Here is a 26,595-nt window from a genome sequence, read left to right as displayed (position 1 = left end):
CAATGGAGGCATGGTGTTGTCATTACAAAAATCTTTCGTATCTTCGCTTCCTATAGTCACCATAGAAAATGATCAGCATCCATTTACATAAGAACACCGTCATAGAGAAACCCCTCTAAATTGCTGCATGCTTGATACGAATAAACTCTGTTTAAAGCAGCTTATATTACAACCAGTTACACCATTATTTATCTTTAGTTAAAATGAGGATTGATGTTGTAAGGAGTGTATGAAAATGAACGAATTCCGGCTCTAAAAATAAAACAAACGAATGTACAATAAGAACTATAAGTAAAAGTGCATAACATTTGAGAAGCATTTTAAAGAAGTCCTAAGAAAGTTTATAGCTCGCTACGAATCCTGATTAGAGTTTTTCTGGTTATTGTGGGGACTTAATACACAATCTTTGGCTCCAGGGAGTAAGAGTATAAGTCAAAATATTGAATTTTTTTTTTTCGGATATTAGTATTTTTTAAGTAGCCGACTATGTGTGTCTAAGAGTATAAGTCTCTACTGTACTTTGTTTCCAGTGTAATAACGATTTGAACCTAACAGTCCAAGAGAAATAAAGTTCATTATGTTGGGTGTAAGAGTACAAGTCAACTTATACTGTTACACCCAAGTCAAAATTATGTTGGGTGTAAGAGTACAAGTCAACTTATACTGTTACACCCAAGTCAAAATTATGTTGGTACTGTTGCTTGTTTACTGACTTATACTATTGGGAACAACTTCTCCCAGCTGTTGGTTGTGGTTAGAATTTAACTTATAAAGTTATAACAATAGTAGAAGATTCTGCGTTATTTTTCACTATTCCTCTGATTTTTACATTATAATGTATAGTGTGTAGGAGAAATAATGTATAGCAGAGGAAAAAAACTTGTTGAACTTGTAAAAACGAAAATAGCTAAAGAGAATACCTCCAGTTTAAATGCAGGTAAGTGCTAATTAAATTTAGTGTGGTACTCCATTTATGTCTGTAACTGCAGTAAAATCTTTTGCATTATTACTTTTGTCTTTTATTTTATTTCAGATGTGATTGAAAATGTGAAAGACATACCTGTTGTAACAAACGACCGAATTGAGGTTAGGGACGATATAGATGAGAAAGGAACTGTGAATATCGCGGAATACTGGTCAGGTAAGGACAAAAGTTATGTTGCTTTTATAGTGCAGTTATTCTCATGTTATGATAGTGCCCATATTTTATTTGTTTATTTATTGCAGAAAGAAAAACAAACGAGGACGATCATGTCTTTGTTCAAGATACTAGGAACACAATTTCGAATGGTATGGATGAAGAAATTTCTAATGTGACTGAAGAACAACTCGTTAATGTTGATGGCACACAGCTACCAAACACCTCATCATACAATTGGGAACTTGATGAAGTTTTATTTGAAGTTGTTGTTGAGGACACAGGCCTTGCAAGTAAGTTACATAGTATGAGTTGGCATGTAAGCGTAGATGTAAAACTATTATTATATTGTAGTCTTTGGCTTTATTGTGTGGTTATACTTACGTCATTATTTTTATGTGTAGGTAATAATGAAGATGGAAGTTTGACAGTGCTCCAACCAATGGTTATTGAAGACATTGCAGATGCAAATAACAGAAATAAAGAAAATGAACCACATTATGAACAGAGTGAATTTTCCTATGATGTTGTTGATGAGGACAGAGGCCTTGAAAATACGCGGAACACATGGGCAGGTAAGAGAGTTGATACAAAACTAATCATTCTTTTAAAAGTCATTGGCATTATTGTGTGCTTGTAGCTAAAATAATTGTTTTACTTATAGGTAATAATGGAGATGGAAGTTTGACAGTGCTCCATCCAATGGTTACTGAAGACATTGCAGAAGTAAATATTGATAATGGAGAAATTGATCCAGATTATGAACCGATAGAAGAGAAAAGCTCAAGTGAAGATGATGTTTCCGTTAATGTTCCTCGCCAGAGGAAGGCTGGTCTCGGAGAAAAAGAAGACAATACACAAACAATTGAAGCTGAAGTGAAAAAATGTAGGTTTTCAAGAGCAAGAAAAAGAGAAAAGTGTGTAAACCGTAACAGAGGGGTGTCATACACAACTTTAAGCGGTAAAGTTGTCAAAGCTAGAGTAATGAAACCTCTTAGAGACTGTCGAGCAGAATGTAGAAAGAGACTTCCTGAAGACATAAGAGAAAGTATTTTTAAAGAATATTGGTCTCTTGGTAGTAGAGACAGGAGAGTAGCATATGTTGCCAGCCTTGTTGATACTATGGAAACCAAAACATCAAGAAAAAGAGCTTACAATCCTGATAAAGAGAAATTTAGAATGGTTACACATACGTTTCATTTTAAGATAAATGGGAAAAGAGAAAAAGTTTGTAGGGGATGTTTTATGAACACATTAGATGAGACACAAATGTTTGTAACTCTTGCAATCACCAACAGAAGTACCTCTACATCTGGTATCACACAGCAGGACAACAGGGGAAAAACATCACCTGGTAATGCAATTTCTGATGAACGACTGGATGAGGTTCGAAGGCATATACAATCATTCCCTTCTTACGAATCTCATTACACGCGAAGAACAAACAACAAGAAGTATCTTCCTTCTTTTCTGGATTTGAATACTATGTTCTCATTTTACAAAGAATCAACTTCTAATCCTGTGGGGCGTACTGTATATACTAGGGAGTTTAAGTCCTTGGGACTAGCCTTTAAAGCACCAAAAGTAGACACTTGTCATAGGTGTGACACATTACAAATGAAAGTGAAGCTAGCGAGTGGTGCAGAAGAAGAAGATATAAAACAGGAAATATCTGTGCATCATGCAGAAGCTGATAAAGCATACCTACAGAAAGATCTCGACAAGAAAACTGCTAAAGATGATCCTAGCAAAAGGTGTTTTACGTTCGACTTACAACAATGTTTGCCCACACCTTTTGTTCAGTCGTCTGTGTCTTTTTACAAAAGACAGCTCTGGACGTATAATTTAACTATGCACGAAACTAGTAAACCATCTGTTCGTTGTTATATGTGGCATGAAGGCGAAGGTGCTCGTGGAGCAAATCAAGTTGCCACATGTGTATTGAGAGAGCTTTCTGAGTTACCTGAAGATGTAACGCACATTATTTTATATTCAGATACATGTGGCGGCCAGAACCGTTACTCGCATGTAGCAGCAATGTTTCTGTATTTGATGCAACAGAAATGTAATCTTCAGTTGGTGGACCATAAATTTATGGTGAGTGGGCATAGTCATATGGAATGTGACACAGACCATGCACTTATAGAAAAGCAGAAGAAAAAACTGCGCTTCACTGTGTCACACCCCCATGACTGGTACCAGCTTGTCAGAACTGTTGGAAGGAAAAACAAATTTGAAGTTGTAGAACTTAATCATCAGGACTTCCTCAATTTTGCTGAGCTGTACAAAACTAGTCTCTTTCTTAGAAAGAAGGATAGTTCAGGAGAACCCTTCAAGTGGACTGAGATGAGATGGCTCAGATACACTCAAGAACGACGAGTGATTCAATTTAAGAACACACTTGATGAAGACGCACCTTTCAGAGAAATTTGTTTAAAACGACGGAACCGCAGTCCAGATGAGCTGTTACATCCAAAGAAATGTTATAACTCCACACTTGCCATTTCCAAAGAGAAAAAGAAGGATCTCTTGGAGCTGTTGCCATTGATAGACACAGTTTTTCACAGCTTTTATTTAAACTTGAAAACTACTGTGGATGCAAGAGATGTACTTCCTGATATAGAGGAATTCAATGAATGAATATTTTTGCACTTTCCGGAGCTTTACCTTCCAAAGGTTTTTGTAATAAGTATACGAATGTTGTCAATTAATCATTTTCTTAGCAAAAAGTGTCATCTAATTTAAGAAAACCTGCAATATTCTCACCAGTATAAGTCATGTAATTAATGGTCTTAAGAGTACATGTCTTTAAACCTGCAGTGTTCTCACCAGTATAAGTCATGTAAATGATGGGCCCTAACAGTACATGTCATTTATTTAATCTTTAGCAATAAAGAAAGAAATATTGTTGTTGTAAAATGCTAATAAATCATTTACTAAGCATATGTAGCCATTTGGTTTATTTAAAATAATGGAAATTTGATATTGTCACTAATTTAAAATCTTTAAACCTCTCTCCTGAAAAATAGAAGTTTTTGACTTATACTATTACTCCCTGGAGCAATAGTTATAATTTAATTCCGACGGCCACGACTTAAACAGAAGTTACGTGGTTGGAGTGTTTGAGGGTGTGGGTTAAGATTGAGTGTTTGGGGTGATTGGGGTGATTGGGGTGATTGTTGCAGGAGGGTTGGGGTTGAAAGTTTTGGGTGGTTTGAGGTAGAGGGGTTTCGGTGGCTGGAGTGATTGGGGAGAGCGGTTGGGTTTGAGATGTTGAGGTAAGGTGATTGTGGTTGGAAAGTTGGAGTTTTGGGGTAATCAAGGATGAAGTATTTGGGTAGAGGGGTTGGAGTATTTAGAGTGATTGCGGGTGGGAATTGGGCTTGAGGTGGTTGGGTGTGGGGATTGTGTTTGGTATGATTGGGATGGAAGTTGGGTTCACGGTGGTTGAGGTGGCTGAGGCTGTGAGCGGCCTCCTGAGGAACCCAGCAGGACGCGAGCGGACGGCCGTGTTGCTCCGCGCCGCACTTCGTGTCTCGAGCGTCTCTGCAACGCGTTGAGAGCAAATCTATTACTCCCGTGCGCCCGAGTGTTTGATACGCCGCCCCAGCCGCGCAACCCATCGTCCCAGGAGGTCAACTGTTCCCCGCTCCCCCTCGCTGGCCCCCGCCCAACCCCAGCGGACCGGGCATCGTATCTCCGGGATGATCGCTGCGCTATCTGCCGGTAATACGCCGCACCATCAATCTCGGAGCGGCCAGTCGCTGCAACTTGATAAATACTATTTATTACGCGCCGCAAGTCGTGACGGTCATGGAGGCTCCCAGAGCAGGAGGCGACTGGAGGTCCTTTTCCGTTGCGGCAGTTCGGAGAAAAGATAACGTGGCCATACTTGTTGAGACCTCCTTGATCAAAGAAGAATTTTCAAACTACTCAGCTATTGTGTTAACTCGATGGGACAACTACAAATCTACCAAAAAAATGGGCGTCAAAATATTAAAGTTTCTCATTGTAATATCAAGTGTAATAGAGTAAACGTTATTTAATACAGCAGTTTTGGGACAACTGCCATGCCTGATTAGTGATTTTATTTGATTATTAAAAGTCAAACCCGCTTTAACGGAAAAACAAAACCATTTTTTGGTTTAAAGAACACCATTTGAATTTTTTATGAAATACAGTTGGCAGCATGTCCATGATATTCATTTTTCTCTCTAATACGCACTGGTATAGAGCACTCGTACCATTATGTACGAAGATAAATATAATTATATATATAACTACAAAACCTTTTTCTGAATTTTTTAAAATGTTAAATGAAACTATTATGTCCAAACATGTATTTTATACTTAAAAAGACGTTTAAGAATAATTTGTTTAAATTTCATGAAGCAATTCCTATTAAGTACTAGCGAACAAATCTGTAAATGAATAACTTTTAAACAAATCGAAAAATTGCTCTCCTAAAAAGTTACAATTTAATGACGTGGGATCCCATACCTCTGGGGTACAGCGTTGTGCAAACGTGAAATGTTGCTCGCTATAAAATAAGGATTCAACCTTCAAATTCCGAACGCAAGCGGATAGAATCATTAAATGTGCCGAAAAAATTGTTGGATTACACAGCACCGACTGTATTACACAACGATATTTCGTGAGTTTTTAAATGATTGCATTTAATGACACACAAAATATTTAACCATAAATTACATCTGCAACGCTGCATCGCCCTACATATCAAAAACTTAAGTTAGCAGCTCATTAAAAGTTTTGTGTTAGTTCCTATCACGTTGTAAAGTGTAGTCAGTTAATTTAATTACATTTGAGTGGAGAAGTTTTTTTGTAAATTATGTTCTAATAAGGTTGTTAAATGATATGAATAGCGTTTTTAAATTGTATACAAATATTTTTGAAATGTATACTTTTAAGTTTAATAAAGTAGGCCTTCACGCTGAAAATAAAGAGAAAATACTAAAAGTAACTTACGAAAGCTAAAATAATGATTAAAAACATAGAATTTCTTCTAAATTTGTTTTGGTACAATATTTTTCACTCAAAATACTCTATCAGCCTACTCATAACTGGGTAAAATTACAAATAGATAACAGTTAGTATGACGAACTTTAAAGAGTGTGAACAGTAAAAAAAAATTATATTCAAGAAAATGGTAACGGAGAGCATTTTTTATTTCAAGTAGGCGAGACGAAATGCTAATCATGCATGCTAACCGAAGAATTGCCCAGGAAGATAGCAAAATAAATAATAAATAACTGAATAAATGCCTAACAGATGTTGGGTAGACGTCTGTGGTCAGATGAAAAACGTAAATCCCAGACATTGTCCGTTTCCTATCATTTTGAGGACTCCCAATTGTGTTCGTCTCCCACTGGTAGTTTTTGCCGCATTTTCATAGCTTAAGATGTAGGTTTGATTATTTTAACTGCAGAGCGAACTAGAGTTTTTCATGCTTCATCAGCATAGTAATGCTTAGGCTATGGGTTTGTATAATTCGCAAGAAACGTAACAGCACAAGGAAGCAGCACGCAGAAAGATAAAATAAAATGCAGCTACGGTGGTTTATAAAACACGCAATTCGCAACGTATCACTAACCCTACAATTTGAAACTGTTTGACTGTAGATTTTTTAAATTGGGATTCTTATCATAAGTATTGTTCTGTTTTCGTGAAAACCTGTGATATTATTAATAGCTAATTTTAATAAATGAAAAGAGTTATTTTCTTTCACTAATGACGTATTCCTAGACGTTCGGGTAAGGGCGAGAATAAATACTGCATTATTGGAATACGACCGAAACGTAACTCACGAGTCGTATTCCAGTAGTGTCTAAACCCAAAATCCAGTAAGTAAACAAATCGGCAACCGTTTTAATAATCGGTGCCCTGCGCGAGGATAGAAAAGGGTTTCAACACATTATAGTGGACGTTTATCAACCTTCGATACAATTGTAATTGCAAAAATAACTGAGATAGCAGCACCATCGCACAAAAATGGAAAAGCCATTCTAATTTTATGAAGTAGGTACTTTTTAATTTGCGATTCTTTCTTGTTATGACCATTAAAGGGTGCAAAATGTATTCCAGGATAGTTTCGCTATCAAAAAGGTTTCATTTGACACACCGACCCGATGATCTATGTACGTGTTAATGGCGCCAAACGTGAGTCCGCCATCTGGATGAAATCAACTAAAACATGAGCTCTGCGCATGCTCGGAATTCGGGCAACAGATCGGCAACGGATAGGACACAAAAATCCGTTCCCTAAAAATAAGGGATTGGCTGCATCCTATCGTGCTCTAGGAATACGTTTAGTGTACAGGTATTGCTACCACATCACGATGCGTGTTATAAAAAGAAAACCATATGCATCTTTAAAAGTATTCGGAATTTTTTACTTCAGAAATGGAAAGCGGAAACTCAAGAAAAAACACAAAAAAAAAGGTACGATTTAGCCAATGCTTGCATTGCGTTTTTGCGTTTTTATGAATGCGTACTCTGGGAGCGGGTATTTAACAACTTGCATTTCTTGAGTTCTTGCGTGCTTTGCGTAGTTTATAAACCTGGCACTGGTGTATTTTCAGCAATCTTCGTCTTTGAATACTGAAGTTGCACGAATACGAAATACGGAAAGTTTTCACCGGGTTTATGTGAATTTACGGTACATTTCCATAAAATTTGTGTGTAACAGAGGGGCATCAAACAATTATTACCTAATGATACATTATTTTTGTGTGATGAGAGTAAACAACGTGTTCAAAACATTTTTATCGTTTCAGAAAAGAATAATAAAAATTACGCTATCGTTCGTGATATATTTTGATTATTCATAGTTATTAGAAATGAATAATGAATCAATACGATTTAGGTGAAACATTGTAAAGTTAAAACGTTTTCCATTGTTTCAGGTTACCTTGCAGCTGTTCATCGACCAAAACCTCGTCACGGAAGTCTCCGCCTCGAACGAGACGTGAGAGATTTTTTATTTTTTTATTTTTTTTGGCGGCCACGTTACACACGGGTATTCGTCACAGCCAATCCCGGCATGCGGGCGTTTCGACACGGCGCGCGGCGCTCCATCGTCAACACCCGGTGAGCCGCTGAGGCCGCCCATTAGGCTTTCAAGACGCATCTCAAGGCCTGCGCCTACCCAGATGAAACACACGGTGTATTTTTTTTTTCTCTTTTCTTTTTGCCTCCCCCCTCCCCCCTTTTCCTCTTCCTTTTCCCAGCTTCTAGACAAATGAACGCTCGGGTTCCACCAACCCGCCATCCTTCACCTCCGCGACGAGTGATGCAAATGCGAGAGGTTCGTGTGGCCCATCTCTCTCTCTCACTCGTGGACCAGGGAGCTGGGGATGGAGAGGAGAGAGGTACCGAAGGGCAATGAGGCTGCAGGCTATCATCAGGCGAGAGCTCAAGACTGACCTTCTCCCCCCATCCCCCCCCCCCTCGCCCACGCACGGGGATCGCTGACCAGTGGTTATGCCCCGCTCGTCGGAGCCCGAGGGCGGGCTTATGTACGAGCCAATCAGGAATGTCGCGGGGTCGGGGGGGGGGAGGAGGAGGAGGTGGTTTTGAAGCCGTTGATTGCGACGAGGTTTACCGCGACCTCGTAATAACGGGGCACACAACGACTTAATATGTAAAAAAGAAGGGGGGTGGGGAGGGAAATCTAAGACATGGTTCTTGTAAACCAGATAACAAAAACTAGGGGAAAAAATTGAATCACACCAAACAGAAAAATAATTCAAAATTTAATATTTCACGTCACGCTACAATCCCAAATGATTTAATATTTATCTAAATAAAAAAACTGAACCAAAAAAAACTGCCTAGCACACACACTTGAAAAATATTCTGAATAAAAGAGACATATTTTCTTGCGACATCCAGAAGTTTTGTATAAGATACGTCACTCTTGACCTCTATCGTGGTTTTAACGTATATATTGAAAGATTTTGTTTCTCTGTGTATGTGTGTGTTTTTTTCGAGCGATGGTACGCGGGTATTCAAAATGAGATAACGGATTCTTTGAAAGGCAATAACAGAATTTAAACAAACAAAACTGGTTATTTAGTAAACTAGTAACAATTCAGTACGAAACTAGTGACGTACAATATTTCTAGTTAATTTTCTTTGATTTCGTTTATAAGTTTATAAATAATGTATTAAATCATTGAAATAAATTCTGTGACTTCCAGCTATAACTACTGTTTCTAAAGTAATAACTGCTCTTTCTTAAATTATTGTTTATGTTAGTTATTTTTTACAACTCAGTGGACACGCATTGCTCCAAAAATTACTTATTTCTTTTAAATTAGGCTACTATAATCTTATTTTTTCATATTTTCACAATACTTAATAAGTATCAAAACATTTTTAATCGTCCTAGTTCATTGTTACTGGTTAGTAAAAAAAATATTCTGAATGACGTGGTTTATTAAAAATATTAAATTTAAACTAGAACTTAATACTTGTAACACAATACCACAGCCTTGATTTACGGAATTCGTAATGTCTCACTGCTCCAACAGAGTTTGAACTAACATTAGTTGGGTTTGAAATACAAAACTCTAAACTCTTCATCATATATTGTCTTCCATGATAAAGTATTTAAAAAATATTGATTTTGTAGTAAACGAGCTACCGACGTCAAGGTGGTTATAGATTGCGTAGTTATTCCGTTATTGAAGATTCAAGAAGCACTTGATTTCGAACAGACGCTTATAACTTAAATATTTTCATCTTATATCTTCTAATTGTCTTCAAACTTTTGGCGGATCCTGTACTGCGCTACTTCGCGCGATGACCGGGGGCGGCAGGATACAGGCAGTATCCAGGATACAGGAAGTATCCAGGATACAGGTAGTATCAAGGATACAGGCGAACCCAGAGTGAGAGCGGTGGGCGACCGCCCCTTCTGGGACGGGATTTTATTTTTATTTTATTAATATTTTGTACGGTATATTTATTTTTACTTACTTTAGTTCGTGAATGGAAATTTGTGTCAAGATTGCGGATGGACCCACATGTAGCAACATAAACCCGTACATAGTCACTTTCGTAGACATAAGGGGACATACCAAATGTGTTGATGTGCCAAATGAAATTTTGTGATAATGATACTACCCTGGAATATGTTTGGTGAACTAAAATAGTCATAGTAAAAAGTAATTACAAGTTTTAAAATACACGAGAAAACTGGCTTTACAGTGAGTATAATGCATATTTTCCTTGCTAGGTCCAAACAGGCCCGGTAGCATTGTGCCAGAGCGGGCGCTTATAAAGCCTAATGGTAAAATTTTGACGTGGTTCAAACCTGGAAAAAAACCATATTTTTCACGGATTTTTTTTTCTGTTTGTAACAACACAATAACATTTATGGAAATAATAATGTTGATTCAGCTCAATTAATTAAGCTTTGTTGGTAGGTATTATTTAAGACTTATTCCAGTCGTTTAAGCAAAAACAAACACACAAATACGACCTTTGTAGTTAGAACTGGGTACATAAGGGATAACCCATTAAATTTTTAAATACAGTTTTATTAATTACTAATATTTATATTACTAATAACAATTTTACTTAAAAATATCTGAGCACCAATCACTCACACTTAAAAATGCTTATTCGCAAGTCACTCAATATCTGTCATGTTCCACAGTTCTCAATCCACACTAGAGTTAGGCTCAACAGTGGTTTACTCCTTACGTCGCGCCTGTCCACACGGACAAACTCGCGCCATTCAGTCGCACTCTCTTGATACCGTCGCTCCGCTCCGCGCCACTCTCGAGGTGATCTGTCACGTGCTTCGCCAATGTCGCACTTCCCTTCACTCGTGGAACACTCGCCAGGAACTCGTTCGGAACTCTCGCGAAGGCAGGCGTCACGGCTTAAGTAGCTATGGCGCCATTCTCAAATCAACGAGAGCGGCTGTGACGTGTCACGTAATCCCTAGCCGATCCGAAGCCCGAAAAGTCCAGAAAGGCGGTGCCCATTCACGCCACTACGCGCGGTGGCCCTCGGAATTCCCAAGGCCACTCAGCGATAGATAACAGCGCCGAGGAAGAACGATGCGAGGGTGCGAGGGGGGGGGGGTTGTAGCGACGACCCTTGTAATCCAGCCAGGTACGCGTGGCATTCCTTACGTCAGTGGACCGCACGTGACACGGCGCGTGACTCCAGTGGCCGTGTAGGGCCGCCAGCCAGCTCCGAACCTGACATCGCTGTCTGGTCTTTTGTGTTCGTAACAATATAGTTAGTGCTATAATATGTGTTTATAAATGTTTCATGTTAATATTTTAGTTTTGCCATATAAGTATAACTTGTAACGCGTGGGGAAACTTTATAGTATTAACGGTTTAATGAATTTTAACATGATGGGCTGTATTTTAATAAAATTCCTTGTCGAAAATAAGGTCCAAAGCCGGGGTTTTATTTTAGCCTTTTCTAATAGTTTAAAATTTCCGGTTGTTTCGTGCTGCTAATTGCTTTCTGCGTTTGATGTTGGCAAGCGATATCTAAGAGCAGGCGCAGTAGGTATGTGTGTGATTCACATTAAGAAATTTTTGTTATTTGAAAAGCTAATATTTTATTTATCATCACATTTATCACTTTCCGCAATTTTTTTAAAGAACTCCAAGTTAAAATTTTTGTGTCCGAATTCCGTACTCTAAGTTTGACACGAGAACACAAGAATTTTTTCGTTACCGAGGTTAAATGTTTGCACATCACTGGCGAGTACTGAAAGATTCGCTCACGCACACACATAAAATTTTTTTTCCTTCGTCAAAAGTTGTATGTAACTATTAAGGTTCTGTGTTTTGAGAACATGAAGTTGTTAAATTTTTACGGGGCCGATCTCTGATCTTGTTCAATGTATCGTTTTGGAATACTGCGTCGTTCCTTTGTGCGACGGTCCATCCTGGAAAGTCCTCCTGGAGTTTCTCCGGCTCTTCCTCCTCGGGAGTTAAACGGGTCGTCGGAAAGTTTTGGGCCCCCCCGGATGGACCTGCTTCTCACGAAGCGACGCTTCGGCGTCGAGGCGGGCCCCGAACACGCGACGGAAATTAATCACACGAGATCCGGAGCTACGTGGGGTGTCTGTCTCTCTTCCTCAAACTCCCGATGTGGTATTTGAAAAAATATAAAAAAAAAATCGACGAATGGTAATACTTTTTTTTTTAACTTCTCCGCGAGCGCTCGTGCGTAATGCATGGGACGCATTGATAAGTAGTGCCCTGGACCACGTTTCCAGTTGTACAACCGTACAACTGCCAGTGGTTGCGATTTTCTTCGTGTCCACACGAAGGTTTCAACTGGGACTGCCAATACTGCAAAGACTCCCACCCCTCCCCTTTTTCACAAAAAGGTTTTTTATTTTTTTTTATTCGTAACATGTACACCAACAGTTGTGGAACTTTAGTGGCGTGCACGAAATACAAATAAATACAAATACATATACACACACGATACAAATAAATAATAGGGGACCAATAAAGATGAGCATACGTAAAAACAGGCAGGCAACAAATATCATTAATATAAACATAGAACAACGTACAAGACAAACTACAGTATAAAACAACTGGAAAAAATAAAGAAAAAATTATTGATTAATAATTACAAAATACATTTTTAATGTATTAGCATGTGAAATGTACCAAATTTAAATATGAATTTAGTCCAAAGATAAGATAATTATTTAGTTATTTGTGATTTTTTTATTTAAAATTAATTTTACACAAAATAAAAATATATTTACTATTAAAATAATTTATTTACTGTTTCATATTAAATATACTGTCTAAAACACTTACATGTTTATAAAGGTTGTTAAAGTTTGTAATAATTCTGAAAATATTGTCGTTATTATTCGAAGTACAAAAATTAGCCTGTAAAAAGCTATTAAATTGTAGGACTTTTAAAACAGTTTTTTATTATGAATTTAGAATTTGTTTTTGATGTATAGCAATTACGGACGAACAGTGCATCTTATAATTTCCTACGGTCAATACGAGGAATTGAGTTTTGAAGTGTTATTTTAAGTTATAGGTAATTAAAAATATATATTTTTTAATGTTTTCTATTTTATCACTGTAATATCTTGTAGTGTTGTTCCAGATTACAGATCCATAGCCAAAATTAGTTCGAACTAAAGGAAAATACAAGGTTATTATTGAAGCATAATGGGTTAAGAACTTAATTAATATTAAATAACTTAATTATGACAGTTTCCCATGTTCGACGTCGTGTATGGATTAACTGAAGTAACTGCGCAATTCTGTCAGGCCAAACCACCTGTATCTGACTTCAGACACGGGACAGTTCCCTGCTGCAAGTTTGCTCAGTTGCCTGGAACATTTTGCTGTAGAGTCATCGAAAAGGAAGTGCCTTGTTTCAATTACTGAATCTTACAAATCCTTTTTTCGAGTTGTGTGATCTAAGGATCACTAACGACAGTTAGAAGTTCAAAAAAGACTACTGCGTACGATGTACCGGTGAAAAAGTTAAAAAGTATATGAACCACAGACAAATCTTGAAGGGATTGCAATTTCTATTTATTTAACAAACTTCTTGTATATTTTCGGATAACTGACACAACTGAAGGAAAAGCTAGAGAAACGGGACGAAAAACTGAGCTGTAGCTACGGACTCACAGTTCGGGTAATCGTTCAGTTTACTCCTCCGAACAGAATTCAAGGTGAACTGATAAATAAACTGAGAATGTATTTGTCCCTAAATACATGACCAGCGCATTTTCGATACTAATTTATGGGCGCTTGAATGAGATATTAAGAATGCATAGATGTTTTTCCAGTGATTGCAGAGTACATCCCCCATTCAAATGTTTTAGTTTAGAAAAAGGTAAAACTACAAGAAATTTACCATGATAATATCGTAAATTTTCCATTCAATGTAAGTCTATACTCCAATAATTGACATTAAGTCTACATGTTTAGGAACAATACCAAGTTTTGTTTTACCGTGTAATCATACAAAAATTAGTGAAATTATTGATACCAAAACTTTTGTTAATGAGCTCGAAAACAAACGGCACTGAGGTACAACTTGAAGTAGCAGTTTCAACAAACAACTGTGATGTATTTCATCGTGTCATTGTTTTCTTTCCATTTTTTAACGTCACCTTAACATATTTTTACCACAACCTAATGATAGCTGTAGACCAATTCTTGTATTTATTGTATTTCGCGAGAAAAAAATTTCCGAATACTTACTGGACAGCAATAAGGTATACCCAAGCCAGCGGTTTCATCCTTGTAATTTAATGACTTTCTTGCTAGAGAAGCAATCCTCTTGTTTGACCAGGCCATTCAGGACGCGCTTGCTTCCGCACTGAATGGCTGTGATTCGCGTACCAACAGTAAACATGTACCCAACCAATCACGAAACAGAGGCGATGCTACAGTGTTTTAACTCTCAGCTAGTGTCTCCAAATATTTTCGCGAAAAACACATGACCCTAAAAATACGCCGTTTAATGCTGTGATTGCAACTATATTTTACTGCGCAGCATGTGCGGGCGGCCTATACCCACAATTACTCTATGGTTCACACGTATCACGTATCTGCAGTTATGCTCGCGCTGAAGTATTTCTGAGAAGTGTTCAAGGCACTGCCTATACTACTGCTAAATTAAAATACGAAATACACAACCATAAAACTACTGTCATAAATATAATTGTGAACTTGTAGCATGGATGGTATAGTTCAACTTCTAACTATAAAGAAAAAAAATCAGATAAAAAAATTCAAAATATGCACACAGGGTCACTAGAAATTTAGGACAGTATTTCAACATGCCATTAATACTGAAGTGCATGATGTCGTTGTGTGAGACTAAAGCATAATTCGCTAAATATGAGCGACCTGTAAAACAATTGTTGACATTTGGATGATTCGAGTAAGACTAAAGTATTATTCGGTGGTCTTCAATTAAACTGAATAAAACACGAGGCTTTTACCGTGGTTTCAAAATCTAAAAAAAAAAAAAAAAACGATGATTTGACCTTTGTCAGGGTCTCAGCTCTCCTCGATAACTGACGTCAAAATGAGCACAGACTCGGTTTGTCTCATATTTTACGTAATACAAAACACTTTTAAAAAGCACAAAAACATTTTTTCGCGTGGTCGCTTCGTCGCTACGTTTATTAGTGCAGATTATTGGCCCACGAATGGCGTCATTGGCGTTAGTGTAATTAAAAGACGGTTTACATCTTAAAAAAGAAACAAAAAAAGATGTTTTACTAGTTCGTGGCTTCGAACACGGTTAACACATCAAACTTCCCATCGAAGAGCGTAAATTTCTGTCTGGTTTTGAGTATCGTTATTAGTCAACTCCGCTCATGTTTGTAAGACACCGCTCTTGTTGATTGGCCTCTTAGAGAACAAAAGATGAACGTTTAAAACTCAACAGATATGCGTTTTTGATTAATATCCTCGGTGTATACTAGGAAACAATGAAGAGTAATAAATATTTTCGTTGTAGATGTGTTACCGAGACCAGTTAGTGTATTTATACGCAGCTTTAATTGTCTAGCGGTATTAACGAGTAACGCAGCTTTATGTCCATAAAACAATCATAAACTTGGAAAGTAACGAAGGTAATAAGAAATTCCTAATGATATTATTATTCTATTTGGTTGCCTATTGTATAGGTTACGTCTCTATCATATAATATGTAAAAGAGAATACCCCTTTATTTACCTCTCCAGAAAATATTTTATTTTGTAATTATTACCGATGTAATTCATCAACATTTATAATGAAAAATAAGAAACAAAAAACTCCATCTTAATTTCAACCATTTTTAGACCTTAAAGATATTTTTTTGTATTTTAATTTGCAAATTTTGACTTCCTTAAAGCATTTAATTTAATTAAGTGTAAGGCTTGAAGTTAATAGTGTCTGGTTGCTACAAAGTTTGCTTTGTGAAGTCATTGACATTTGGAACCGAATACCTACAAATGTAGCCATACTATGAACAGAAGCAATGTCATGGACTTTAAAATCCTATGTCTTTACGGAGAAAAATTTTCGATATGAAACGATCCAGTTACGAAATAAAAAAGCTGTTGAAGCTAATATGCCATCTTTCTGTTCCTACGTCTTCCCTTAATAATTAAGGTTAGCATATAAAATACATGGTTAATGTTTTGACACATTTAGCCATTGCCTTTTCTGACAATAAGTTTTTATTTCGCATTTACTTAATTTATAAGTGTAGTTGTACTGGCTTATATGGTTAGCATTTAAGTATACTATTTGTTGCTCTAGTTTCGCGCACTTGTTTAGTATTACGATACGTTTGGAGCCATTTCTCCCTAGAATATAATCCCCTGTAACACTTAATCAACAAATATCATAGCTATAAACTATTGATTAGGCTTTGTTATGTGTTTCTTTGTTGACTTTGTCGTTTACATTTGAAGGAAGAAAAATTAACACATTTTACAGTTCAGGAGAGCTTAGAAAGATCTTCTTTAAGAAAAAAAAAATTATCAGTAAAAATTTTAGCTCTCGGTATACGTCCTTTTGTAGGATTTAGTGAAAATGGAACGAATATCGATGAACGGAATTGTGTGACAAAAATGGCGGGCCCACGTGAAGTAACATAAACCCGTATATACTCGAATAAAAATGGTAAATGCCTTACAGTTAGGCAACCTGTCCAACGCGGTTGCCCATAGGGCTGCTTCAGACACATGGCAACTGATCAAAGTGTTGAGAATTAGTTACAGTCCTTCAAAAAAAATTGTCGCACGTGATTACACAGTTATTTTGAGCTCAGATGTAGAGGCTAGGATGTAGAGGCATGCTTTATGAATCGAGGCACATTCGCTCTTGACATCAGAACTCCTGCAATCATTTGCGGGGTGGGTGATCAAGCACCGTTTCCGCAATGTTCTGGGTGTTGTGATCCGATGTGTGAGGAAGACAGTGACCAATTACATTCCAGCATGCCAACTACTGAGAATATTTAACTCTCATGACCAAAACTTATTCTTAATTCGTAGGTTTTCACCTTACGGTCGCCGTGGGAGATTTCAAGCAATCACTAAACGCATTTCTTACGTAAATTTATTTTATGGTTGTTGTATTGTAGATGTTGAATCTGACAGCCACCAACAACGACAACACAGTGAAATGGATTGTTGTGCCGTTATCAACATCCCTGGTGTTTTTGTTTTTGGGGGGAGGGGGTGCATTGTCGTAGGACCGGGTTGTTCGTCAGGGAAAGGGCTCCACTCCGAATCGCCTGCACCCGGGTCGGGTATCCAACTAGATACGTCCCCCCTCCCAACAATCTGTGCCGGTTCACAGTCACAGGGGACACACGACAGCGCGTGGCGTGCGGTTGCGGAGGCTAGTTTTCGAGCGTAGGAACAGATAGATGGCATACTGGCTTCAATAGCTTTTTTTGTTTTATTTAACGCAAAATTCTTTAAAATAACGCCGAGCGTGATAAATGTACTCAAATTGTGTTCTCGACTACATATCTTGACGAGAATCACACGTAGTTTCCACAACCGCTGCTTGAATTCGCTGCCGGAGCAGCTACTTAGACTATTATAACTCCGATAAAAGCAAAAAAGATTTGGAAATAAAAAAACTTGCCTCGTTGCATTCGCGAAATCATTCCTACCAAATTACGTTCACCGAGAGCCAAGATAAAAAAAATTGAGTAGGCTGTGTCGATACTCGGCCCTAAGTTTTTTTATGTGAATACGTCGTGTGAAAAAAAGCTCAAAAAAAAACAACTGTTTATAATTTCAATATCAATGTTATCACGGGAACTCATAACTATCACCATCATAAATACAAAAAAAAATACCGTTATGGGCGTAAATATGGTCTATGCCTAAACCTATCGAATACCGAGAACTCGTAGGCCTATTTCTAGCTGAATTCATTGGCAGTTGAGAGTAATAAAAGAAAGCGTGGTTCGAAACCCGAATCGTACACGGTATACTTTACATGCAAAATGTCCACAAAAGAATGTCCTTGTTATAAATTCTAATAGTAACAACTGTAAACGTACTAGAGTTTTGGTTCAAGGTCATAATTAGAGAATAACTAAAAAAGTTTTAGATAATCGCATGCGCAAGAATTGCTTTGTTGTTTCTCGCTTGCAGCGCTACCTACGTTTTGTGTTCTGCAATTTGCTAAGAGTGAAGCTGTAATTTCCGTTCAACATTGTGATTAGTTAAAAAATTTTGAATTGTCAAAGTCCCAGACCGTTGGAATATTCGTAATGGTCCAGACGACATAGTTCTGTTTCACTGGCCTCAACTTTCACCTCAAATATCACAATTTTTTTCCCCTTTTGCTGGGGCTTTATAAAAGATTGTGTCTACGTTCCGCCGCTACCTAAAGATTTACCAGAGTTGAAACAAAGGATTGAAGAGGCTATTGCTTATATTATATTCCGGACTTGTTTGCATATTGGACATTTGTAGGAAAAAAAATGTTAGTTTACCTTTAATTGTATGTGTTATTTCTTGTGAGAAGTCTAAATTAAACTGTTATAATGGATAGAATAATATTAACTGAAAAAAAAATCAAGATTTAAGCGTTCGGAATGAAAAAAAAAATTGTAGGGAGAGGGGGTGGGGGGAGTTGGTAACTTCTCAGCTTTTCGCAATACCGAAAAAAAAAAATCGGGGGGAGGGGTTGACCGACTGTGTCTGGCATCGCAGTTGTGCCTCGCCCAAAGTTTCTTTCAGCCCCAGTCCGACTCACACTCACCAACAAGCCCCCCCCCCTACCCCCAAACAACGTCGAAACCCCTTCGACTCCTCGTGTGCCCCCTGGGCGCGCCTCCGGGCCCACATCTGCTCCCGGACAAAGGAAAACCGGAGGAGAATATGAATTTCCGCCCCCGGAGTTCTTTTTCCTTCGCGCGCGTGTTTGGTTGGTGGGAAGGGTGGAAAGGGGAGGGGGGGTTGGATCTGGGCAGGTCAGGTTGTGGCAACGGCCATCCCCATTACCATAATCTACAGTTCGTCGGGCAGGGGAGGGTCTAGGGTTCGCGCGCGAGGGTAGGCATCCACGCCGGGCCAACTCTCGTTCGCCCGCGGTGCAGAACCAGACGCCGCCGGAGGAGGTAAAAAAAAAATATACGTACATTTTTTAACTTGCTTAATTTATGGGCCACCGTTGCGAGGAAAATGAACGGTACCTCGAGAAGAGTATATTTAAAAAAACTTGGCCTAGTAACAGAATGATCCACTTTCATTTTTTTTTTGTTATTGACTAAATAAGTACTTGCCTTGACCTACCACCAGGTTCGATCGAGCCATTCGTAGATATTGTTATATTCACGCGTATTTCTCTTTGAAAATTTGCAATGTCTAACATTTAATTAAGACTGAAAATTTTTCAGTTCTATGATCCAATCAGTTCTCCTTACGAGTGGATAATCAAAACGTTAACAATGAGATTTTCACTGATAATAATTTATTAATTATAAAAACTTTTTTTCCAGTTTCTTAAAAATTTTGTTACCCGAAAATTCTAAACGTAGAGAAAGATATCGTCCTAGTTTAAAACAGTGATCTGAGAGGTGTAGTAATGACTAAGTATGCTGATCATTAGGTTAGTAACCGAAACGAGAAACTTCTTAACATTATGCCGTTAAAAATTATTAAAACGCATAATGTTTCTGCCACCCAGTCGCGATTTGAATGTTTCTCACAGGCTTGCTTGAATGTACGAAGTATTCGATTAGAATCTGTGGTAAAACAAACAGGCATTTTTTTTATAAGTTGTACTTCCTTAGGGGGGTTATGAAAAAATGAGAGGAAATTTTGACGATGCGTACGTACCATGCAAATAAATTTTTACACGATGTATAAAATGCTACATACAAAAAAAAGGCTATATACCGTGTAAAATTAATATATGTGGTTTTAAGTCTTATACCTTAGTTATTGACGTTGAATACTGACCAATATCATTGGAAAAAAAATTGTATTGTCAATATTAGTGATATATATTTTATTTATAAACTTTTTCAATTGTATTTTCAAGATAATTTATATAGGTAATGTTATGTTCCCGTATGTATAATTTATTTGCATTATAAATTAATACAGTTTTTTTATTTTATAAATTATTTTAAAAATATAAATTATAAGGAAAATTAAGCACAGTTACTGATTTTCATTATTAATTTTAATTTACCTGCATTATTTTATGTTTATATTAATTTTTATATTACACATGTTTATACTAATATCGAATACTTTGTATTTAATGAATTTTAATTTAATTGAATTCACAAATCTGCAACCGTATTTATAATATCACTTCAGTCCTTTTATTATTTCATTCCCATAAATTATTTTCATGCAAAATAAAGTTAGTTTTTTATTAAGATAAGTAGGCCTATAACTTTTAAAGCACGTACATAATTACACGAACATTTTTTTCTTCTTTTAGTGACTTATTTATGAATGTTTAACTATCGCGTCAGAAAAATGAGATGACGAGAGTTTACTTTATCCAGCAAAATTTCACAGTCTGACTACTTGTGGATTTATTTTCATGCGATGATTCAAAAGAACATTAAGCCCTATACATTTGCCGACGTATTTGTCATTTCATAGACAAAATATTAGCATCCCCATAATTACTGCTCGCAAAATTACAAGTATGAGATGTTTAGAAAATATAGGCAAAACTGACAATCTAAAAAAAAATTTGTTCTATAAGGAAAATACTTGGAAACTCAGTTGCCAATGATATCACTTGTAGAACCGCAGGCAGAGCTTTGTAACATGCAAAGCTCTGCCTTGTAGTTTTGTAAATAATATCATTGGCAACTGAGTTTCCAATAACTATATTTTTAAAAACACAAAAAAAAACTTTTCCGTCATAGTACACAGAACGTGTTATTGCCCTCGTAATTTTGCTGGTGTCTTGACCAATCATGACGTGCTTGCAGAATAGCTAGGAATTAAGTGGTCGGATCATTCGGTTCCCATAAACGCTATATCCGGGTTCTAAAATAGATTTTGTTTTTATTTTGCAAGTCAGGGAACGTGACGGACGTTGCTGTGTGCCGGTATGTTTTCTCTCGGGGGACTTTCGTCACGTCTCCCCCCCCCCCTTTTTCCAAAAATTAGTTCCTACAGTGCTCCATTAGCATTTCCAACAGCGAACGCAATGAATGGGGGCTGGAACATATATACACCCCCCTCCCTCAAAAACGAATCAACATATTATTTACACCAATAAATGGATATAATTTGAAAGAAAACAGCGGAGAAAATGGTATTATAAAACACCCCTTTCCCCTGAAATTTTCTGTACGCTCCTGAGAAACTCGTCGCCTTTTATGTCACAATGTCGACGAGGTTTTAAACCTCAATTCATCATTCATTCACGACTAACAACGAAGCCCTCGTGCGAATATTCTCCAGGAGGGGGGGGGGGGGGGGTTAGAGGTCGGGGCGACTACCGCTATGTTTTTTTTCGTGAATTCAATTCAAGTTCCAAAGTGGCGACGCTTGTTGTGATTGTCTTAATTACTCTGGATTGTCCACGTCCGTTGATTCTATGTTCGATGCGTTATCGCCAGGTCGGGTCGATGCGGACGGCTGCAGCTCGAGGCGTCGTATTGCGTCGTGAGAGCTCGCCTGTCTGTGCCGCCTGGACCCAGTCCGTGGCATTTGTCTGGGCTTCTTTCTCTCCTCGTCGATAGCGCAGACGTCTCTCTGCATCTGGAAGTCCGGGTGGCCGGTTAGAAATGTGGGTGTCACTCGTTGCTTCTTCGCTTTCTTCACTTTTGGTTTGGGCACTATCCCTTGTTGCTAGGGGCAGGCATTTTTCGCGAAAAGATCTGAATGCGTATTAGACTACAAAAAGGTGTACTCGTACCTGTGGTTTCTTCCTTGTGATTGGCGGCCGTCTGCGAGAGAAGTCGTTGCCTTATTTGACCGAGCCACTAAAGACGCGTTTGCTCCATAACTGAATCACTGTGATTGGTGTTGTAACAATCGATATGTACCTGGGGGAAATTCACCCAATCACGAAACCCAGACTATGCTACAGTGTTTTGACTTTCAGCTAGTCTCGAAATCTTTTCGCGAAATCTGCATGCCCCTACTTATTGCTTCCGTAAAAAAAAATGGTGCTCTAAAAATTGACTTTTTATGCTTTACAAAACGTATTTTACTCTCTAACGTAAAGAATAAAAGTTGTTTGGAGAAAATCGACGAACTTATTTAGTTGCTTGCTCGCTTACCACTGAACGATAGCCGCGCCCACTACGCACTTTAGCGCTAGCTGCCGCGCTGTGACGTCATTGCAGGAGGAGCCGGGGGGGGGGGGGGGGAGCGTTGGCGCCAGCGTGTCCCGTCGCCGTCAGAGCGAATTAAACGCTGGTACAGTTATTATTAGCTTCGGGTGTATAGTTTACTCGTAGCGGGCGTTTAAATGTATCCTATTTTAGTGTCGCCAAGACTATGTCGTGGGACTTCCCTCCCTCATTCCCCTTCTCACCCTTAAGAAACATAAGAAGTTCATCAAATTCACGTCAGAACCCATTAAATGTTACATGTTTGTATGACCTTACAGTCTGATACCATTCCTATAGAAAGTGCTATCGTGTTTGAAATGAACACGGTAAATGACGCAGTACAGTTATTTTTATTTATTATAATTTTTGCTGTACGGTTATCGTCCACAAATCGTTCAACGATTACAACCGAGAGATATCGTGGAAGTAATCGTCCATGACCTAGTAGCGAGGAACAATCTGGAGCAATCCCGGGGAAAGCATGGCAAATCAAAATCAGGATGGCCGCGTTGTAAATTTGGACCCAGGTCTAACGCCTCGATGCTCCGTGACAGAGCGTAGCGACGTGCAGGTTGGCAACACGTGATGGCCAGCACAGAGAAAGGACCTTATTTTTTTTTTAATTTTTATTTAGGAGGAAGTATTTATTAATTTCTTAAATACCTAAATACGGGTGTTAAACTTTACTTTCGCCAGCAGTTGCACGGAACTATCAAAGTTCCATACTTCAGACGACGAATTTGTAAACAGGTATTCCAAGACCAATCTCTAGCCTTATTTAATGTCATGTTCCGCAATATAAACCTTTCTTTGTACGATGGTCTCCCTGGAAGCCGTCACCGGTAAGCGAGGTCAGGAGCGAGATGTGAGCTTGCGAAGCAAAAAAAAAAAAAAAAATTGTAGAAGGCACGGGAACGAAGGTAAAATAACGTGATTTAACGAATTCTCTGAAGAAGAAAAAAAAAGAGGTGGTGGGCAGGGTGGGGGTAGGCCACGTGATCCGAAACCCCGCGAGCCGTGAGTAGCGTGTGTCGCGGGCCAGCTCGTATCTCACGACCGAACTGGACTTCGCCACGGGCCTGTCCTGCGGCTCGTTAACTGCCCCTCACCCCTCCCCTAGCATGTGGGCAAGGACGCCCAATCATGCACGCATCTTGCCTCGGGAACTCGGCCGTGAAGAAACGCTTTTGTGTCTGGAGACTGTCGCGCAGTCCAGCACTGGCCCTCTTTATTTTTTTTTACGGGGACCTTTACGATGGTATGTGGGAAAACTAGGGGGGTACGGGGGAGATTCATGAGCGCCCGGGAGTTTCGCTCCGAGCGTTCGTTCGCATACTTCACGAAATGCAAATCAGTATACGTGGGAAACTGCTCGACCGTCACGCAGTAACTACCGACTACATTTTTTTAAAAAAGAATGTGATTTTATCTCCAACGAATTTGAAGTTAAAAATTTTTTTTTCCGTGACATGATGTAAAATATCTCCGTTATTACAGTAAAACATGCGTGGTGTACCGCCTAACGCATGGTCGTGCAAAGAAAAAAAAAATTGTGATCGAGTCTTTCAGTAATCGCCACTGATGCGTCCTAACATCTAACCTCGGTAACTCGAAAACGAAATTTAAATTTAAATTGCGTTCTAAACTAAAATACTAGGCGGGAATCACATGTATTTTCCGCACCCACATTCAGAATTCGCTGCCGGTGCAGATACGTCAACTAACGAATCATTCCCTTTGCAGACAGAAATTTTTTACTCTATAATGAAACGGCTTCGATAAAAGTGAAAAAAAAAAAAAACTCGAAAAATACCACCCCAACTTTAAACGTGATTTTCGACTAGGAATTTTGTTAAAATGCTGTCCATCTGGTTAAAATTCATTGAACAGTTAATACTATAAAGCTTTCCTTTGGTTTTGTGAACTTTGTTCACGCCATACACCACAGATGGAATCACCGTGGTTACACATTTCCGTTCCATGCGACATCCGTTCCATTTACGATATTACTCCTACCAAATGCCGTATTCCAGAGCTAAGATGTTAACATCATAAAATGTTTTGAAGTAGTACCAAACCTTCAAGAATAAAGTGAACTCGAAACTTTTTAAACATGGCATAGCGGAAAGTGGGCTTAAACTTTTAATAATCCGACTTCCTCGCCTCGTAAGCATGCATGAAAAAAAGAGTTAATTTTAAACTTTAAGCATTTCAAACATTTTAAATAAGAAACAACAACGCTTTAATCCATCTATGGCAAAAAAAATCAAACAAGAGGTAAAGTTTCGAACTATTAGTATAACCATGGCCGTAACCGGTTGCTAGAACGTAACAAATCCATTTTGTGTGTGTCTTTGGGGGGGGGGGGGGAGGGGGTTAAGTACGAGTACTACCCTATTTGTCATATGGTCGCACACTTGCTTTGTTAAGTCTCGCCCTAAGATTTGTCATTTTAAGCTGGGTTCAAAATTTAAAAAAATAACATAAACATTAGGTTATGTACACAAGGTCTGACCACCATGTTTTCGAATTTATTGATTAACAACAGCACAGAGTTACGGTCGTGTGCATAGGAGAGAAGTCGTACGCATAGCAGGTAAATTAATGTAGAGTTTATTTCTGTTACGGACTAATCACGCACCAATCAATGGGAGAAGAGTAGGGTGCCATTTTGGAGATACTTGATAACTGTTAATGTTTAGCAATCATATTATTGTGGTAATAATGTGTCGAGATATTACAATGCTTAGTTAATTACTGCTGCAATTACTTAGAAAATGTCACTAGCAATAAATGAAAATAAAAATCTTAAAAAAAATTATGTTTCGTGGTTGTAATTGTTAATTAAAAATTTTACTTTACCCAAATTAATTTATATGCAGAACAGCAGTGTTCACAAACTGCTTGTCAGATTTCACGGGGTGATCATTTGGTAGTTCATATCGGTAGTTCATTAATTTCTAAGATTTTTCTTGGCTTGTAGTTTTTTGTCACGTCCAAAGTGAAAAGTTCACGGTCTTCTACTCTGTTGTCCTGTTGATGGTGACTGCAACGTTGACCGAAACGTTGGTGAACATTTCTCTTTTTGCGTAGCAAAAAACTACTAGCCAAAAAACCTTAGTTATTAGCCGCGAAAGCTTGCTTACCTATCAAATTTATATAAAAAAATTTAAGTGAAAGATTTTGTGATTAGTATATATTTTCCGGGTATCAGTTATTTTTATAACGGTATCGATATTGAAAACGCTTTGAAACACTATAGAAATCCAAATTGTTTGCAATTAGGTACAATTGATATGTTTACATAATGTAAAATAAAATAGTGAAATTGTGTACTATCAAAAATAGAGGTAATTAATTTTCTTTTTTTATTCTTTATATTCCAAATGCATAAGCTGTAATCTTCCAAACGTATGTGTGCGTGCATATAATATGTATCTTAAGTAGCCTACACGTCAAAACTGTGTGGCCGTGGAGGATGCAGACATGTCAATGAGTGTCTATACTTGATTTTTTTGCTATGCAAAATTTTTTCACGAGGAAAAAAAAAATTTGGTACCTACCTACTTTGTAACAAAACTTGTAAAACCAAAAATAGGCTGTAAACAGAAAAAAAAAATTACGAAAATGGCGTTGCTAATTTATTAATATCTCTTAGGTGTTTTTCAGATGTGCAGTTAAAAATTCTTATTCGTTTCTAAACAAATAAATAGATTGGGAGAAAAAACGATTGTTAATAATTTAGGAATTTTCTTATCTGTGAATAAAATTCATTTGCCACAGTTATCAGACATTTTTTTCTTTGAGGTTGTTAGTTAATTCTGTAATGTAAGCTGACTGACTTATAGTTAACAAAATTTCCTTTCGGTTATTCTCTGCTCTTTGAAGATTAATTTCGTTGATTAAAGATGAAAAAATTCTCAAATATATACTTAGTATAAGAAATTATTTTTATTGGCTTTGAAAATAATTCTTCACTTTGGTTTATACACTGTCTTCTATTGCTAATTTCAATTCGAAAGCTTTATTTTTGAATGTAATACTTTTTAAAACTTTGTTTTTGATTATAGCTACACAACTTATTGTTACCAGGTGGACAGAGTTATCTATGTTTT

At 37.7% G+C, this 26,595-nt stretch overlaps 1 protein-coding gene across 1 annotated transcript; it reads left to right on the top strand.

The window, feature by feature from the left end:
- The first annotated feature begins 415 nt into the window (after positions 1 to 415).
- Positions 416 to 3,778, top strand: LOC134527373 (uncharacterized). The gene is made up of 2 exons (XM_063360045.1): positions 416 to 1,141; positions 1,228 to 3,778. The coding sequence occupies exon 2, from the start codon at positions 1,841 to 1,843 to the stop codon at positions 3,776 to 3,778; it is 1,938 nt and encodes a 645-aa protein (XP_063216115.1). The 5' UTR covers positions 416 to 1,141; positions 1,228 to 1,840.
- The last annotated feature ends 22,817 nt before the right edge of the window (positions 3,779 to 26,595 follow it).

This window comes from Bacillus rossius, chromosome 1 (assembly GCF_032445375.1).
Source record: "Bacillus rossius redtenbacheri isolate Brsri chromosome 1, Brsri_v3, whole genome shotgun sequence".
In the NCBI taxonomy this organism is placed as follows: Eukaryota; Metazoa; Arthropoda; class Insecta; order Phasmatodea; family Bacillidae; genus Bacillus; species Bacillus rossius.
Note: the sequence above shows the minus strand (reverse complement) of the source record. Positions and strands in the feature narration are given on the sequence as shown.